The sequence below is a fragment of the Urocitellus parryii genome, chromosome 9 (assembly GCF_045843805.1).
Source record: "Urocitellus parryii isolate mUroPar1 chromosome 9, mUroPar1.hap1, whole genome shotgun sequence".
Taxonomy (NCBI): Eukaryota; Metazoa; Chordata; class Mammalia; order Rodentia; family Sciuridae; genus Urocitellus; species Urocitellus parryii.
The window spans coordinates 20,482,993-20,501,271 of record NC_135539.1 but is presented as its reverse complement, the minus strand read 5'-3'; the positions used below and the strand labels follow the sequence as shown (position 1 = coordinate 20,501,271).

At 53.0% G+C, this 18,279-nt stretch overlaps 4 protein-coding genes across 7 annotated transcripts in view; 2 read left to right on the top strand and 2 right to left on the bottom strand.

Moving 5' to 3' along the window:
• The first annotated feature begins 587 nt into the window (after positions 1-587).
• On the top strand, positions 588-8,701 carry Ppp4c (protein phosphatase 4 catalytic subunit). Its single transcript, XM_026380936.2, has 9 exons — positions 588-695; positions 906-1,068; positions 5,293-5,344; positions 5,898-5,948; positions 6,157-6,258; positions 6,816-6,989; positions 7,081-7,207; positions 8,026-8,215; positions 8,299-8,701. Exons 2-9 carry the CDS (start codon positions 971-973, stop codon positions 8,426-8,428), a joined length of 924 nt encoding a protein of 307 aa, XP_026236721.1. The 5' UTR covers positions 588-695; positions 906-970; the 3' UTR covers positions 8,429-8,701.
• A 488-nt stretch (positions 8,702-9,189) lies between these two features.
• Tbx6 (T-box transcription factor 6) lies at positions 9,190-13,985 on the bottom strand. 2 transcript variants are annotated; one of them, XM_026380955.2, is made up of 8 exons: positions 13,822-13,985; positions 12,839-13,073; positions 11,683-11,950; positions 11,431-11,577; positions 11,284-11,354; positions 10,086-10,159; positions 9,822-10,005; positions 9,190-9,737 (listed from the first exon to the last, which is right to left on the bottom strand). In XM_026380955.2, the coding sequence occupies exons 1-8, from the start codon at positions 13,868-13,870 to the stop codon at positions 9,524-9,526; spliced, it is 1,242 nt and encodes a 413-aa protein (XP_026236740.1). In that variant the 5' UTR covers positions 13,871-13,985; the 3' UTR covers positions 9,190-9,523. The 2 variants fall into 2 exon arrangements, with proteins under 2 accessions (XP_026236740.1, XP_026236739.1); XM_026380954.2 differs by lacking the exon at positions 13,822-13,985 and adding an exon at positions 13,156-13,273.
• Positions 13,986-14,354: 369 nt separating this feature from the next.
• Positions 14,355-17,668, bottom strand: Ypel3 (yippee like 3). Of its 3 annotated transcripts, XM_026380929.2 has the most exons (5): positions 17,504-17,668; positions 16,658-16,840; positions 16,511-16,554; positions 16,191-16,299; positions 14,355-14,839 (listed from the first exon to the last, which is right to left on the bottom strand). In XM_026380929.2, the coding sequence occupies exons 2-5, from the start codon at positions 16,772-16,774 to the stop codon at positions 14,750-14,752; spliced, it is 360 nt and encodes a 119-aa protein (XP_026236714.1). In that variant the 5' UTR covers positions 16,775-16,840; positions 17,504-17,668; the 3' UTR covers positions 14,355-14,749. The 3 variants fall into 3 exon arrangements, with proteins under 3 accessions (XP_026236714.1, XP_026236713.1, XP_077659189.1); XM_026380928.2 differs by lacking the exon at positions 17,504-17,668 and having other exon boundaries at positions 16,658-16,903; XM_077803063.1 differs by lacking the exons at positions 16,511-16,554; positions 17,504-17,668 and having other exon boundaries at positions 16,658-16,829.
• Positions 16,907-18,279, top strand: part of Coro1a (coronin 1A) — a 67,563-nt gene continuing 66,190 nt past the window's right edge. The window contains exon 1 of the mRNA XM_026380941.2: positions 16,907-17,051. Coding sequence (XP_026236726.2) covers positions 16,907-17,051 — 145 coding nt within the window. The remainder of the gene's footprint in view (positions 17,052-18,279) is intronic.

Genomic DNA, 18,279 nt, shown 5'->3' with positions numbered 1-18,279 from the left:
AACTTCTCTGAATTAGTTTCCTCCTCTTAAAAAAGGAATAAAATGTTCAGGCAATAGAATGGTGTCAGGGGTTGATTTTGGAATAGGGACGTCGTGCTGACTGAGGCACAGGCTTAGAGCGGGAAGGGCGCGATCCTTTCTGCCCCAAACTTTGGAGCTCCTCCCTGACAAAGATTTCTCTGGGGCAGTGGGAAGAGACATGGGTTGGGATTTCTTCCTTCACTGAATATTTATAAATGTCTACTGGGCCAAGACTTACCCTAAGCACTGGAGCTGCAATAGCGAACAGCCCCCAGGATTGTAGAAGGGGAGGCACGATGAAATAGGTAAACAAAAATTTGTAATATGAAGTGATTCAGCCTAGCGAGAGCCCAGCTTCATCTTGGTTTTCTTACTGTAACGGTAGGGGGTTGGTCTGCGTCTCTAACACCTCGCAGCGCCCAGGTGCCCAGTCCGCATCCGCAGCCGCCCACTTCCTTCAGCTCTCCCATTCTCCGCCTCCAGCGGTGGCGATCAGGGCGCGGCAAGGGAGAGGGGAGGCGTGTGTATGACGCCACATCCGGCGCGCGCCGGAACTGGCCTCCCTTTGCTTCCGCGGCGGGGCCGGAAGTAGAAGCGGCGGTGGCGGCGGCCCAAAGCGGAGGGAAGGAGGGAAGCAAGCGAGTCCGAGAGCCCGAGCCGGAGTCGCAGCGGCGGTAATAGTCTGAAGCCCCTCTAGGCCACCGTCCTTAGCGCGGGACCGCGGGGTTCGACGGGAGTTAGTGGGGGGGGTGCGGCCTGAGCGGTGGGACGCTGGGGATCCCGGGGCTGATGTGAGGGGAGGCGGGGGGGCCAGCCCCAGAATCTAGTCCCCCCCCCGTGCCCCGCACGGACACTCTCATCCGCGGGCTGGTCTTCTTTCCCAGGAGACCCCTGTGCGGTGCGGAGGGGGCGGTGGCCCCGACTCTGACCCGCGCCGGGGGGGTGGGCCATGGCGGAGATCAGCGACCTGGACCGGCAGATCGAGCAGCTACGGCGCTGCGAGCTCATCAAGGAGAGCGAAGTCAAGGCCCTGTGTGCTAAGGCCAGGTGAGTCCCAGAAAAGTGAAGCCAAGCTGCCACCCAGGGGTTCCGGCCTGGGGCAGACCCAGCTCAGAACTTTGGGCTTGTCCCATGCTGGAAGCTTTTCTGAGAGGAGCAGAATAGGTCCGCTTTCCTTCAGGAACTACCTAGTCTGCCAGGGGAAGGTAGATGTGGGTAAAAACTTGAAAATATTAGATTTTATGCTTTGAGTGGAATAAAGGAGAGTTACAGAAAGTACTTAGAAAACTCAGGGAAACAACATTGGGGAGAACAGAAGCAGCTTCTTGAAGGGACTGAGCTCAGGAAAAGAATACAAAGAGGTGTAAAAGGAGTGTTTGCAAGAACAGAAGTTAAAGGCATTGACTTATGAAATGATCTTAATCCCAACAACAACCCTTTAAAAGAGGTGTTTTTGTCCCCATTTTACAAGTGAAGACTTTGATGTTCAGAGTTTCCAGGAAGTGTGGAATGGAGTCTGAAGCTATTTTGTGTCCTGACATTTTTCAGGCCATATGCAGTAAGGTGGAGTTGGATCAGTCTCATGCTTAATCTAGGAGGTAAATAAGCCAGAGTAGAATTAAGCATGATCTAGATGGACACCCACTTAAGAGTTCTATGGGAAGTAGAATGATGTAATGATTTAGGGTCCAGGTTTTGGAATGCGGTGACTCTAGGTTTGAATCTGAACTCTGCCTCTTACAAATGTTGGTGATCTGGTACCTCAAGGAAAAAAGTTTTTTTTTTTTTTTTTTTAATTTTTGTTTTTCGTACCAGAGATTGAACCAAGGTGCACTTAGCCACTGAGCCACATCTCCAGCCCCTTTTTTATTTTTTTATTTTGAGACAATCTCACTGAGTTGCTTAGGACCTTGCTAAGTTGCTGAGGCTGGCTTTGAATTTGTGATTCTCCTGCCTCAGCCTCCCAAGCTGCTGGGATTACATGCATGCATCAGTACACCCACAAGGGCAAGTTTCTTTATTTGTAAAGTGGAGATGATCATGCTTAGTAAGATGGTTGTGAAGCTACATTCAGTGAACTGGTGCTTGAGGTAAACTTTTGGTCCAGTGTAAATGGCTTGACAAACACTAGGTGGTATTATTACTATTTGAAAAGGCAAGAATCATATGGGCTGAAACTATCAGTAAAGGCTTCTAAGAGAAGACGGGCACAAAGGATAAAGATAATTTTGGTTATCTGATAGGGGCAGGGCCAGTGAGAAAAGGCATTCCAAGTAGGATGAGAGGAGCAAAGGACTAAAGATGTGTGGGCAGCAATTGAGGAGACGGTTTTCCTGCTTTCTTTAGCGAACTGTTTGACTGGAGAATTATAGAAGAGCTGGAGAATTACCTATTTATTGAACAATAGATCCACTAGTAACCTGGTTCCCCATCATCCTCCCATCCAACAAACCTATAAGGATGGAATCTAATTTGCTCCATTTTACATAAGAACAGAAAGGCACAGTTAGAGGCCTAGTGACTTGACTGAGATCACCTAGTGAGGAAGTAACAGAGCTGGGTTCTAAATTTATGCCCCTGATATTATTTGTTTGGCTCTTCTCCACTCAAGACAGACTCTTAGCAGTCAGACAGGACCTGTGTGGGATTGATAAACAGACTAGGCCCCTTTTGAAATGCCTGTATGGAGCTTTACTCTTTTGACAGCTCAAGAAAATCTGTTTGCTGGGTGCAGGAGTGCACACCTATAATCCCAGCTACTCAGGAGGCTGAGGCAGAGGATTGCTTGGGCCCAGGAGTTCAAGGTCAGCGTGGCAACAAAGTGAGACCCCGTCTCAAAAAGAAAAGAAAGAAGAAACAAGAAAATCTCCCTGACCAAACCAGCTCTAGGATGTTTTCAGTTCTCCTTCCCTCGATTCTGATTGGCATTTTTAGGAACTTAAACCTTTTTTCCACATAAATTTTATCTTCCCCCACAGGACTTGGATCAATGTGGTAATGATTATAGCTAATGCTGGGATAGCATGCTGGAGTTTTCAGAATAAGCAAATTTATGTGTGCAGTCTCCATTCCAGCAGCCCTATGGAATATGCAGGACAGGAGGAAGCATTTACTCTATTTTATAGAAGATCAAATTGAACCTTAGTGTAGATATCTAATCTTACACTTTGTCACACAGTAAGTTAGCAAGTTCGAGAGGAAATGAGTTTTGAGCCCAGGTCCTTGACTGTGCTCCATGATCATTGATAGCCAGGCAGAGACATTTCGATATGGGTTATGATAGGCAGCAGGGAGCTCTGGAAGACTGAGGGGTGGGAGGACCCTGCTTAATTGAGACTGAAATGTAGCTAGAAGATACTAGGTTGAGGTTTGAGGTGGCCTCTGTTATCTTAGGCTTAGTCAGAATGGGGACCAATTTTAGCACTTGGCCATGGCCTGGGGACCCATCAGAGACTGGCTGAAGCCAGTAGTTTCAAATGCTTCAGTTTACTGAGAGGGTACATAAAAAAAATTAAACCCTTGGAACCACAGAGGCCTGCAGTAGTCTGAACTGAAAAGTTTTTGAATTGGGCACTCTTCAGTGTGAATCTCAGCAGTGTGACCCTAGTCAAGTCACTTTATCTATATAAGTTTTTCGAGTCATTGTGAGTCCTGAATGAGATTCTGCCTATCCAGGAACAGGGCCTAGCACATTATTAGGAACTTACAGAAGGTTTGTTAGTTGTGGAAATAATGGGGAACAGTTGTGAGTCACTGTAGGGATAGTGATGTGCTGCAAGTGATAGCTGGTGTCAGTGAACCTGGTTCTTGTTCCTTGAGTGCACCAGTGCTGTGCTGCCCCTGAGTTATGGTTTTGCAGAGAGGAAGACTCCTGCATTTGACCTTGCTGGGTTTCAGGTGTGTCTTGGGTTTAGTTGAAGAGGCTGGCATAAATTCTCACGAGATTGAGCTCCCAAGTTCCAGTTCAGCCACTCTCCAGCTTTGTGGCCTCCACTCTACCACTTTAAGCCTTGCTTTGTTTATCCATTAGATGAGAATGAAAAGAACCCCCTCACCCAGTCTCTCGGAAGGGTCATTATAAACAGTTGCTATGGAAGGATATTCATCCCAAGATTCAGTACAGGTGGGAGAGCCCAGTTGCTCTTCTGGCCTCCTGGACCACCGTCAGTGCGGCCTCCTGTTCGAGAAAGCTAAGGCATACCTGCCTTGTGCTCAGAGAGTCCCCTGAGGGACAGATGTGAATCCTCCCATTCCCTGTACCTGGGGAACTCCCTTAGTGGGAAGAGACTAGCAGAAACAGTGGGGTGGAGGAGGAGCAGCCTGGGGCCACCCCCCATCAGAATAGCTCCATAAAAAGAGTCAGGCCCCCTCCTTTAACCCTTCCCACAAAAAAAAAAAAAAAAAAAAAAAAGGTCTGGAGCCAGGCTTCTCTGGTTCAAATCCCACCTTTGCTTCTGCCACCCACCCAGCAGCCTCCCATGTTTCAGCTTTTACATCCTCTCTGTGAAACATCTGTCTTGGCCTTTGAGGGTGACTGATGGGGGGCATCTGTGCATAGCTCCTTATAAACAGTTGTGGCCCGTGGTGTGAGCCCCAGTGTTCAATGCTATTCTTATCAGGAGCAAAATTTGGAAATATAGGTGCTACTTAAGCTTGGCACCTATAACTGCCAAAGTGATTTATGTCATCCTCACTCAAGTGGAAGTAGACTGCATTTCCAGAAATAAAGTCCACACCTTCTCAGGTGTGCGGGGACATCCATGGACAACATTGAAATAAATGTTGAAAATGTAGGAACAGTGCATCTTCCCTTTGAAGGTGCATCTGATGGTTGACCTGCCGGGGATGCCACCCTTGTCTTTGGACAGTCTGGGAGAAGGGTCTTGGGACTGGTAGACTGATATCAGATTTCAGTTATGGGACAGTTAGGGAGAGCTCTAAGGGAACAAGGGGCTCTGTCTCCCAGGAGTAAGTACTGGATACCTGAGAGGGAGTAGCAGGGGAGTCAAGGCTGGAAGTCACCGTCTGCATGGAAGGGCTTGGATGCTGGGATGAGAGCTGGGACTTTGTCCTGTTGGCAGCTGGGAGCTTTGGAAGGGGTTGAACAGTGGAGGGCCATGGTCAGCTGATCCTGGGGAAATTGGAACACTTCACTCCTGCCCCCTGGCGGTTCAAGGACCACCTCATGTCCTCCCCTCCCCCCCAAAAAAAGGTCAGGAATTGGGCTGGGCTGTCCTGGCTGTGGTGACCCTGGTCTTCTCCTGTCTCCAGAGAGATCTTGGTAGAGGAGAGCAATGTGCAGAGGGTGGACTCCCCAGTCACCGTGAGTATACTCTGTCCCTGAAGCCCTGGCTTGATCTTTTGAAACAAGACCTTAAGTCCACCCCTCATTTCTGGGGTCCCAGGGAGCCCGGTGTCTGTCTCCTCTCCTTTCTTCATGGGTGCCCCACTCTAAGAAATGCATGTTTTGGGAATTTTGATTTGTTGGGGATGCTCTTGGCTAGGGCAGAGGGAGTCCAGTTTGGTGAGTGACTGTGGTCACATTTCTGTGGCTCTGCATCTGTAGTCTTATTCTGAGTACTTGGAGGGAGGGAGGGGCCAAGTCCTCCAGGAGCAGTCAGTAGCATTGGGAAAAAAAAAAACAAAAAAACAAAAAAAAAACAGTTCTGGCTCCTGCCAGTGGGGCAGTTGGCACTCAGGGTGGGATGGCGGGTGACACTACAGCAGGCTGACTCTGGGCAAATAGTAGATGTCCAGCCTGGAGTTGTGGCAGCCTCAAGAGCCATGAGTCTCTTGAAAGCATGAAATGTTTTGGGAACAGAGGGGCTATCCCTCTGACCACTAAGTGAGTGCCAACCCACCTTCATACTTTTCAGGTGTGCGGCGACATCCATGGACAATTCTATGACCTCAAGGAGCTATTCAGAGTGAGTGTAGGGGAAACTGGGGCTTGTGAGCTGGGAGTGACTGGAGGCTCCACTTATTGACAGGGAAGTCCTTCCTTTGGTGGCATGAAGGGGAGCAGGAAGCTTCTAGTTGGATGGACCTTTTGTGAAAGAAGGGCCTCAGCTGGATAGGAACATGGGCCGCTGCAATGGTCCAAAAGACCAAGCAGAACCTTCTTCCTCCCCACAGGTGGGTGGCGATGTCCCTGAGACCAACTACCTCTTTATGGGGGACTTTGTGGACCGTGGCTTCTACAGTGTTGAAACCTTCCTTCTACTCCTGGCACTTAAGGTGGGAGCCCCTGGCTTCTAGAGCCCATGCCTGGGCCATCTCAGGCCAGCCTTTCTGTATCCTGGCCACCATCATTTTTCCCTTCCATTTTTCCACTTTGGAGCTGTGCTGCTGGCTCTGGACTGATTCTGTTTGGTGGGCTGTTGCCTTGACTCAGGGCCATCTGACCCAGCCTTGGACAGTGAGGCTAATGGGGCAGCACTCTGGGAGAAAGAGAGGCTGGCTTTGTTGAGAAGGTGGCAGTCACTGAGGATGGCTGGATATAGTGTCCATTGGTGGAAAGAGATGGAGGGGCCAGAGAGCCTTGAGCATCACGGAGGACCCGGGTCTGGCAGGTAGAAGAGTAGCCATTGGGTTTGTAGCTGAAGTGGGGAGGGGTCTGTTTACTTCCTCTGAAAGAGGAGCTAGGGACCTGTGAGGCAGATGACACTGTATGATTTATGCAAGAAATGACATGAGTCTAGTCCAGGACAAAGGTTATGAACACAGAGTGAGGCTGTCAGACGTGTGGAGAAACAGAGCTTGGATCCCAGCCCTGGTTTGGTGGCCACCCCTAGGTTCGCTATCCTGACCGCATCACCCTGATCCGGGGCAACCATGAGAGCCGGCAGATCACACAGGTCTATGGCTTCTATGATGAGTGCCTACGCAAATATGGTTCGGTGACTGTGTGGCGCTACTGCACTGAGATCTTTGACTACCTCAGCCTGTCAGCCATCATCGATGGCAAGGTAGGCTGGCCACGAGACTCCTTGGGGCGGGAGTGATAGGGGAGACTCTGGACCTGTGCCTTCTTCCTCCTGGTCTCGATCTCCCCTCTAGATCTTCTGTGTGCACGGGGGCCTCTCCCCCTCCATCCAGACTCTGGACCAGATCCGGACAATTGATCGAAAGCAGGAAGTGCCACATGATGGACCCATGTGTGACCTCCTCTGGTCTGACCCTGAAGGTGAGGGGTGGGCAGGTGGGGCAGGGCTAGTCTGGAGGTACCTTCATTAGTTGAGACTGGTTAAAGCAAGGACCTTGACGGGACAGGCTAGACGGGAAGGGTCTAGGGAGGAGCAGGGCAGGGCTGGTCCACACTGCCTTCTGTCCTCCACCTGTGGGCTGGCTGGACCCTCCATGGGGAGCAAGGGGGGTATGCTGGATCCCAGAGAGGGGGTCATGGTCAGAAGGCTGTTTAGGACAAAATCACTGGCTCCCTGCATGGCAAGGGGCTTCAGGACCTGACAGCAGCTTCTTCGTAGGTCAGACCTCGGAATGAAAGCTCCCCAAGGACCCCTCGTGTTGTGGGAGTCCCTGCTGCTGTGGAGTAGAGCTGAGAGTTACAGTCAGGACTCTTGAGTACCAGCCGAGGGCCCAGCCTCCCCTTTGTCACTGCCACTCAGACTGCCCTGCCAGGTCTAGGGTGACCGACCTTTCACTCCTCCTGGGCCACGACAGTGCTTATTCGCGCTGATATTGCTGGTGGCTCTCACGAGCACCTCCTCTCACTTGCTTGCATACCTGTTTGGACAGTCCATTGAATGGTCACTGTGATTAGGAGGTGGAACCAGACCCCAGCATTCTTTCTCCAGCTCATCCGCTCCAACATTTGCAGTCCTCTCCCTCAGAATCCCCTGGAACATATATATTCCAGGGGAATCTTGCTGCCCGGGACTCTGGTTGATTGGAGGAAGGTGACAGGATATTCACCTTTAAGGGGCAGTGGGCAACCAGAGAAGCCTTGAGGACCTCCTCTCCCCATCTCTACCTTATTTGCCTCAGATACAACAGGCTGGGGTGTGAGCCCCCGTGGAGCCGGCTACCTGTTTGGCAGTGACGTGGTGGCCCAGTTCAACGCAGCCAATGACATTGATATGATCTGCCGTGCCCACCAACTAGTGATGGAAGGTTACAAGTGGCACTTCAATGAGACCGTGCTCACTGTGTGGTCAGCACCCAACTACTGCTACCGGTGAGCTGGTGGGACCGGGAGGTCGGGTGGTGATGGGGAACCTAGGCTGACCCGTTCCTAACTCTGCTGCCCCCTATTTCCAGCTGTGGCAATGTGGCAGCCATCCTGGAGCTGGATGAGCATCTCCAGAAAGATTTTATCATCTTTGAGGCTGCTCCCCAGGAGACACGGGGCATCCCCTCCAAGAAGCCGGTGGCCGACTACTTCCTGTGACCCTTCGGCCCTGCCCCCTCCAGCCTTTCTGGCCCTTGGACCACTGTGACTCTGCCCTCTCCCCAGTCGGAGGCTGGGCAAGGAGGGGCTGTCCCCAGCTCTGCTCTTCCCCCAAGAGGGCGTTTCAAGGGTGAGGACTTTCTCTGGAGAGGTTTGGAGCCTTAGCTCCATGCTCCTCCTCTCCTTTCTCCCCACTTGAACCATGAAGTTTCCAGTAATTTTTTGTTTTTCTTTTTTCCTTTTTTTTGTTTGTTTGTTTTTAGATAAAAGTTTTGAGAAAAAAAGAAAAAAATTCTAATAAAAGAAAAAAAATGGTTGTTGGGTTTATGTCAGTTTTGATTGGGGGTGAGCAGAGATGATGGCCTGGGACCTGGGTGGGCATCAGGACCTTCGCTCCTTGGCCCTAATCCTGCCAGGAAGGCAGCTCTCCGATCAGTCCACTTGCCCAGAGCCTCCAGTGACCACTCCCAGAGGCCTCCTACATGCCGGGTAAAGGAGCAGCCTTGTTTAATTCTCAAAACAGCTAGTGTTTGGAAATTCAGATTTCCTCCATTTTCCTAAAGAGGAAAGTGGCCCAGAGCAGGTTGATTCGTGAGCACAAGGTCATAGAGCTGGAAACAGGCAGTTCTGGATCTGCCTGGGTTACCCCACAAAGCCTTCACTGGCCCAGCGCTGCCCAGGGCCAACACCACAAGCCCAATGTTTCCTGAGCACTGATGTCTTTTTGAGTTTTATTAACAAAAATACTCTGGTCCTGAGAACAGACTGGTGTGGCTTGCAGTGGTGGCAAGTGGGGCCACAGGAGGTGGAGATGCTGGGCTGTCCCCATTTGGCCAGGCAGAGCCTCCTTCCATTCACACGGAGGTGAGAGCCGGGAAGGGGAAGCTGGCCCCAGCTGGACTCCCAGCAGCCTGGCTTGGGCTTTGAAGCCAGAGGGGGTGGGAGTGAAATCAAGGTGTGAAGTGGGGTGGGGGACAGGCCCAAGGCAGCCATTTGGTGTGGGGGATGGGGACAGTGGAATGAGGGGGCTACAGTGCTGGGGGAAGGGAACTGGAGATTGTGATGGAAGATGAGGCAGAGGGGCCCTGTGATGGCTCAGTACATTGGTTTGGAACCCACGTCCAGGTATCCCCCAGGGCCTGGGTATGGCAAGGGGAAGGGGCCCCCTTGAAGGAAGTGTGGAGCAAAGGATGCTCCGGGTGGAGCTGCTGGGTACCCTGAGCCCCCGGGCCCAGGCTGCAGCTCCAAAAATGCAGCTGAGTAGGGGGCTGGGCGCCCAGAGTCTGGAGCCTCAGGGAAGGTAGGGTTCCTGAAGTAGAAAGACAGCTGTCAGAACAGGAGAGAAGGGACACCTGGAAGGAGCATTCCAACCCTGTGTCCTTGTCCCACTCACCTGGTTGGTAGGTGATTGGGAGCCCCATGGAAAGCTGCAGGGTGCAGGAGATAGGCCTCAGCACTGGGGCCACCACATGGAGGAGCTGGGGCAGGAACAGCTTCCTGGGGAGCTGAGGCCTGCTCTGGATCTGACTCACGCACGTCCCCACCCAGGGTGGAGTCACAGGGACCCCCTGGTGTATCTGGGGAGACAGAAGGGGCAGGTTGAGCCAGGGAGGATCAGTGTTGTAGGCCTGGCCCCATCACTATTAGGACAACTCACCTCCACTCCCATAGGCCTCTGTGGCTACTGGCTCTGGGCCTCGAAGTTTCCTCTTCACACGGGCATCCCGCTCCCTGAGGAACAGTGGTGATGATGATGATGATGATAATGATGATGATAGTAATGATGATGATGGCACTATTAGTACTTACCAGGTGCCAGGCATTTCACCCTCCCAGGGACCCTATCAGGCAGGTGCCATTATTATACCCATTTTACAGATGAAGAAACTAAAGGCCAGAGAATTAAGGGATTAGAAAGCAGAACTGGGACTTATTCCCCACTTGAACTTTCAGAGCCCTGCTGTTTTTAGAATCAGTGGAAACTCTCCCAAGCTGCAAATCTAAGACATGGCCTGACCCCAGCCCATTCCCCTCTGCCCCAATCTCCATCAGCTGCCATCTCCTACCCCCTCTTCGCCTACTGAACTCATCCCTTTTGTCTTAGGTCAAGCAAAACTTCCTCAAGAAAGACCTCCCTGTCCTCCCACAGTACCACAGACCCTTCCTCATGCTGTTTATCACAGTCACACTTTTACATTTGATGGAATGATCCTGTGGGTCATGTCTATCTCTTCTGACAGAGGGTAAGCTCCTTGAGGGTAGGGGTCCACCTGGAGGGGGCTGTACTCAGATTCCCAAGTCCTTGCTATGGAGCCTAACCTAGCTTCCCATCACCTCCCTGACTTGCCTTCTCACCGACTCCACTCCACTCACATGGTAGGTATGTCCTGCCTCAGGACCCTTGCACACACAGCTCCCACTCCCAAGCATGCTTTTTCCCACTTACCACACAGCTTCCTCTACTTCCTTCAGGTCTTTTCTTAAATGTTCTTTCCTTGGGGAGGCCTTCCTAGGCCATTTATCCACCTCCTCACCCCAGCCTTCCTATCCCTTCCCTGATTTATTTCTCTTTAGAACGTAATGCTAACTTATATTTTATTTATTTATTTTGTTTACTTACCCATTAGCATTATCAGCATCATGAGGACACGGGCTTTGATTTGCTTTGTTTACTTATGTGTCCCCCATGCCTAGAACAGTGGCTGGCAGGTGCTAAATAAGCATATTCGTTGACTCAATGAGTGAATAAATGTTTTTATTTACCATTGCATTCCTGACATCTGACACAATGCTGGGCACATTAGTGAGCAGTTAATAAATATCGTTGAACGGATCGGCGAATGGACAATGCTCACCTCTTGCAGTTTCTGCCATTCTCTCGGAAGCCTTTGGCAAAGGGATTGGCTGCAATCTTGAGTTGTGTGATCTGGGGGCACAAATCCAGGTCAAAGCTCCTGCAGCCTGGGCAGGGTGCTATTACCCCCTCAAGCAGAGTCACTCACCCGTGGGTTCTGGTAGGCTGTCACAGAGATGAACGTGGTCTCAGGGAAGCGAAAAGAGGCCACACCCCCCCAGTGCTGGCTGCAAAGCTGGGCGGCCCGCACAAGGTGTATGCGGGGCTGATACTTGTGCATGGAGTGCAAGATCAGCTGGAAGGGAAGAAATGGGAGTGATTCCTTGTCTGGGGACCCAGCCTTAGCCTCTACCTAGCACCACCCCTAACCCCTATCCTGGAGTTCCAGCTTGGGCCTCACGTGGCCATGGGGGTCCAATGTGCTATTGGTGAGCTTGACACGATGGAAGGACACAGGCTGCCGCATCCAGTGGGCACCAGTGGCAGGAGAATCAGGGTGAATATAGACACGATCAGGCAGGCGGGGCTCTGCCTTGCCGCTGGGCTCCCAGCGCCGGCCCTGCCAGCGGTAGCGAGCCCCATCCACTGGAACCACATCCAGAAGAAACAGGTAGCGGGCCTCAGGGTCCAGGCCAGTGACTGACACTCGGCAAGCAGGAAACATGCGCCTGCACAAGGCAAGAGAAGGGAGAGGCCGGGAGCTGCCTACTGGCCAGAGGCCGGCCTACCACCAGTAAGGGAACATCAGGTAGTCAGTTCTGGCAGAGAAACATCAAGGGAGGTGGAATTAGAACCCAAAGGCAGAATCACAGAGTTGGAAGACTGACTCCATTTTACAGATGGAGAAATAGGTAATCTGACCAGATCACAAAGCAGTTTAGAAGCAGAGCCTACTTGCTGAAGGAGTTGTGGCTAACTTTTCTCCCTGCAATATTGCCAGGAGTCTCATGCTCCCCACCTTGGTTTCCTTATCTGATCTCTATCACCAGTCCCTACAGCTGTTAATTTGCTTCAGAAAAAATAAGACCCTACCTTCAGAGAGGAGAGGATTTACCATGCTAGGGCCTGAGCTCCTGTCCAGATAAAGATCTTGTCACAGGCCACACACTGATCACTTGAGCCTCAAAGGTCAGCCCTTACCTAGTCACATATTGATTCCTATTCAAATTAAACATGGAGCTGATCCAGGTTTCCCTGAGACTGGCCACCAGCTTGATAGATCCCAGACATAGTCTAAATCCTGATTCCAGCCACAGACCCACTCCTGATCTAGGCCACACACTAACCTATAAACCAGTCAGACTTCCTGACCTTGGTTCAGACTGATCTGTGACCCTTAATAGATTGGCCCCCAAACCCAACCACAGACTCCAAAATTGACCCTTGACACTTGCCATAGTCCTGATTCCATCCACATTCACTCATGTCCCAGGCCATAGTCAAATTCTGAACTTGAGCTGAACTCCAGCCCTGAAGAAATTCCCAAACCCAGTCTGGTGTCCAGGATCTATCTTTCCCAAGAGACCCCAGAAGAAATTGATCTGGCCAGCCCTCACCTGCCGGCTTTGGTGATGATCATCTCTGTCCCCACAGCGCTGAACTCCTTCCACAGCTCCTGGTTCTCCAGGCTCAGGCTGACCCCAGGGAGGGAGTGAAGGGCTTCTGCAGCTGGTGGGGCTGGCTCAGTACCCAGGGTAGGGGGCAGTAGGGGCAGAGGTGGGGCTGCAGCTAGGGTGCGGGGACCAGCCTCAATCCCGGACAGGAAGCAATCCAGTTTAGGGGTATCCAGATCTGGAGATGTGGGGAGAATGAGAAACCAGCCGAGGGTCACAGCCACCAAAACCCCTAACCAGCAGCAGGTCCCACCGCTCACCGGGGTAGCGGTAGCCCTCTGCCAGGGCAGGAGGGAAGCTGGAGTCCCCACCGGGTTGGGGGGGCCCCAGACGATAGCCGGTCCCCAAGGAGGGGTACAACTCTCGTGGATGGTACATGTTGTAGTCCCTCTGGCTTCAGGTCACGCTGCCTATAGTCCCCGGTGCTGAGAGATGCCCCCTTTATAGCTCACAGCTCAGCCCCTTCCAGACCCGGGATCACAGCCCCTCCCCTCTTTGAGGCCCTGGAGGTGGGCTGGAGTGGAAACCCCTGGGGCCTCGAAGGGGTCCAAGAGGGGGCCGGATACCTGTACCTTCCCCTTCCCCTCCCCCATGGGCGGCTTCATTAGCCCCGACCCCCTGCCCCCTCATTACATAATTAACTCCTCGGCCTGATTGATCCCCAGGGCTCGGACAGGGACGCAGTTTGGCGCTTCCGGACAGCTGGTCCCCGTTCCCACGGGGGGAGCCCCGGCTAGGGACAAGCTACGGGGGGCGGGGCTTGGACCCTGGGACCTAGCCCTTAGTCCTGAGGCAGACCCTGGCGTCCCAGATTTTCTTGCTAGTAATCTCCACGCCCTCACTTGGGAGAACTGGGTTTGGAGGAAAGGAGCGTAATTGGAGGGAAAGTGCCGGGTTGGAGGGAAGCGGCCTGAGCTAATAATTACGTGGGACACTGGAGACCTCGACGAGTCCGCAGCAGAGGACTGAACCCATTCCTTCCTGGTTCCCATTCTGAAAAACCTCTACCCTTCACCAAGTCTCAAAAGTTGAGGGACGCACGTAGCTCTACAGTCTCGACTTCTAGCGCAGGGTTGCCCGTAAGGTCCAACCTCGGCACACTCGGAACTACACTTCCCAGCAGACTCTGTGCGAAGGCGCGCGTTAAGGAGATAAGTAGACTGCGCTGGGGCCTCTGGGAGTTGTAGGCTGGACGAGGGGGGCGGTGAAGCGGGCAGCTTGGCATCCTCCCAGGAGACCTGCCTCTAGGCGGCGGCCAAGCACTAGCGCAAGAAGATGTAGATCACTCGAGGTCAAGGCCTAGGGCCAGTGTGGGCTCAATGATCCCACAGGTAGTGGAGACCAGCTTGGAAGGCCATGCCTGAACCATGCCCCGCGGGGGTCCGGAACGGAACAGGTCTATAGGGGCAGGAGTCTTTACTCCAGTTTCCCCCTCCCGGATTCCACGTGAGCCTGGGGCTGTCGCCACTTCATTGTTTTATTATATACAAACGCTACAGAACGAGGGGAACAGACGTGCGTGGGGTAAGAGGGGCTCGGTGGGAGAAGTTCACAGGGCAGACGGTGTACTGGGGCCAAGAGAGCAGCACACAGGCCATATCTATGGGGCAGGCGGGACTGGAAGGGGTTAAAAACGAGATCCAAGCCAGCCAGATCGCAGGGAAATGCGGGGGTGTCGTCCCCCCTTCTGATCTCCCCCCAAGGTCACAGTGCATGCAATAAAATATATGTACAGGAGCTGGATTCTTCCTCTGCGGGGCCCTGAAGGTCCAGAGCTCCCTTCAGGTGGAGGGAAGCCAGTGGCGCCCCCTGGCGGCCAGGCCAGGCTGGAGCCACATGCGTCAGGAGCGGGGGTCAGTCCCAGCCGTTGTCTTTGATCATGTGGTTGAGTTCAATGATGTACTTCCCCTCTTTGTACTTCTGGCTGCTCTCAAAGGCTTGCTCCTGAAAAAGGAGGCGGGAAGCAAGGGAAGCAAGAGCTTTACCATAGACACAGGGCTGGGGAATGGATCTGATTGGCCCCATTTTACATATGAGGAAACTGTCCCAAAGAAGCCAAGCTACCTGCCCGCAGACACAGAGCTGTTCCTCACTAATAAGGAGTAGACAGAACTCTGAATCATGGGTACTTTTAAAGCACTGACAGTCTCAACAGAGAAGACATGGAAATATTTAAAAGATTTCATAGTCCTCAAGCAAACTGGTGGCTTGAGGGCCATTTCAGCCTACACATGGTTTTATTTGGATAACAGAATTTCATGAAAATAACTTTAGAATGTGAGAGGCTTGATCCCTGTGCCTCAAAACAAACAAACAAACAAAATCCCCAAAACTTTAATATACTATAGGCGCACACGCTTACTCCCATTTATCCTAGCCTGCTCTTCCTCTCTGTTATTCCTTTTGCAAATCCACATTATCTGCTTGGCCTCAAAAACTTGAGTTTTTAATCTTTAGCCTAGGCTACCTCTTTTTTTTTTTTTTTTTTCAGAGGTCCAGAGAAGCCAAGCCACTTGTCTAGAGACACACAGCAAATGTGTGGCAGGGACAAGAGCTGAACTCAGGTCAGACTGTTTTATCTGGGGTACCCACTTCACAGAGGAACTCCAAACAATGCCTGCCCAATTCAGTACCTTACAGATTCCCAAGAGCATCTTCCTTTGCTACGTCTAATCTGATCCCTGTTACAATCTTGGGTGCCAGGTGGTGGCTTTATCCTCCAATATCAGATAAGGAAATGAGACTCAGGGCAGTGAAATCAGATCCTGGACAGCAGCAGTGGCAATGTGGCAATGGAAGAGAAGGCCTGTGGACCCAAGTTCCATGTTGCTCTGGGATCTTGAGCAACTTCTTTGATCTTCTGAATGATAATATAAGCCAGTGGGCAAGGATTTGGAGTTAAGAAGAAAGAACAAAAAAGAACCGAATAGGATTCTGATTCCTATTCTGATCAGTTTTATGTCTTGGGCAAATTACCTAACATCTCTGGGAAATATATGCCAGGCACATAAAAGTGCACAGTGTATAAGCATTCAATAAATGGTAACTCGGCTTATTTCCTCATCTCTAAAACAGAGATGCTGATGCCTTTGAAGGAAGGGGTGGGTTATGAGAAAAATTCTACAAGTGCCTGTAGGATGCAAAAGAAGAAAACATGGTCAGGGGCTGAAAAGACAGTTTGGCTTCTCTCTGAGGGCCTATGCACTCTGAAAAGTTGCTAGTTGACCACTTGTGAGAAACAGGTGATGTGAGGTCAGGTCAAAGGTTACCATGGGGTCAAAAATAACTGACTCACATATTTCCAGCCCAAAGTGGTCTTGCAGTTCTCGCAGTGGATGTCAGCGACAGCATGGAGGCCTGTCAGCAGCACCCGCTCCTCGGCTGGCCCGCAGCCCACATTCACCCTGCAGGGACATGGGGCAGTTTCAGGAAGTGTCCCACCATCGCAGAGCCCTCCTCCAGCTTGTATCCACTGCATCTGGCCTTATATTCCAAGAGAGGGGTGATCAAGGTATCCTGCCTGACCCAGGGGACTCTGGGAGTCTCAGCATGATACCAGGGGTCATAGGTCACAACAGAGGTCAGGAAAAAGAAAGGAGGGGGCCAGATACTCACACAGAATTGAAGAGGTAGGCACGCCCCTGACTGCCCTGGAAGGACTAAAGGGTGGGAAGGGGAGAGGAGGGGGTCAGGGTTACTGGTGGGGAGCTGCCAGACAGCCCATCTAGCCTCCCATTCCAGCCTCAACTGTATCCTGGTTACCTTGGAGATGAGGTCGTCGTGGTTGGCCAGGTGAGCGCGGCAGTGGGCACAGCTATACCTCCGGTGACAATCATCCAAGTAGGCCTGAAACGTCTTGGGCTTTGAAATCCGCACCATGGCGGGGGCCAGGGGCAGTGGCCCCACGCGGGGAGCGGCCCACGGGGAGCAGAGGGAGCCCAGTGCCTGCCAGGGAGGGAGTAGGTGGACTGTCAGGACCCAGGCCACACACATGCAGGCACACCCAGAGCCATGGGGACTCTCTGTCACACTTGGCTGCTCTCTCCTTTCCCCAGAGCCAGCAGCCTCGCCAGGGACCAGAGTCGTTTCAGTTTTGACTCAGTGAGGAGGCCTCAGGTTGCATCAGCAGGGAAACTGAGGCTAGGAGGAGCTCAAGGTGAGTCACCCACCTGCTTCCAGCTTCACCCCTGTTGACCTGGCAGTTGAAGCTGGAGGAAGGGGCTTTAGAGTGGATGGACTGTCAGTCCCAGATCAGGGGGGAGCACAGGGAGTTAGGAACTGGCAGATCCTTAAGACTTCATTTGGACTGCGGGTGGGGCTACTCTGGGGTCCAGGGAGTTCACCTGGAGAGAAGGTCCCTCACCTGGAGGAGGCAGGAGGCCCTGCTGAAGGTGGAGGGTTACCTAATAGCGGAGGGGCTCTCACCTGGGGGCGCTGAGACCTCATCTCCACCGAGGGAATCTTACCTGTATCGCGGAGCCTTACCTGAGACCCCGGGGCTCACCTGGGGCGCGGGGGGTGGGGGGCGGGCGCCGGGGGAAAGGGGCAGTCCTCGCTGGCGGGGCGGGGGCGCGGGGTGACGCGCAGCCCTGATGGTGCGGGCCTCACCTCGCCTGGGCGCGCGGGGCCCCGGTCCGCGGGGTGGCCTGGCCTGGGAGTGGGGGGCGCTCCTGGTGGGCGCCGTCCCCCCCGGCCCGGGTTCGCAGCCGCCTCGACTTGTTTACACCGAGACCAGCTGCTGCCGCGGCTGCGGCGGGAGGGGGAGGGGGCCGGCCTCCAGTCCCGGCGGCCTCCGTGGCCAATCGGCGTGCCGTATGCAAATGAGGGGGCGCGTCACACGGCGGCCAGCGCAGGCCTGCGCTGCCCTTCCCCCTGCTCCCGGCTGCTGCCGGCCCGGAAATGCGGCTGCGGCCCTCGGCGGCCACGGCCTGGTCACCTCCTTGGCATCCCGCGGTGTTTGAAGAGGCAAGGATCTGAGGGTCCTGACCCTGCGCAGGGTTAGGAGAAGGGTCCCAGCACGTCCGGTCCCGGGAAATAATAGTCATATCTGCGTTTCTCCACGGCCGGCGCCTCACCCGTAATCTCTGCAGCAATCCTTTAAGGCAGTCTCTCCTATTGTCTCCCTTTTACCAGAGACTGTGGCCCAGAGAGGTCTAGCATCTCTCTCGAGCTGATCAGCTGGTAAGAGGCAAAACAACTCACTTTGGCCAACTCCTTGGCCTTTGCCATACCACCAGGAACAGACTTCTAAGAGATGAACTATCTCTTAGAAGGGAAGAGCTAAAGTTATCCTTTGCTGTTGGGCTCCTGGGAGCACAGGCCCTGGAAGAAGCCATGTCCTACTGATGAACTTCACCTCCTCCATCCAGGCAGCCTCCTGGGGT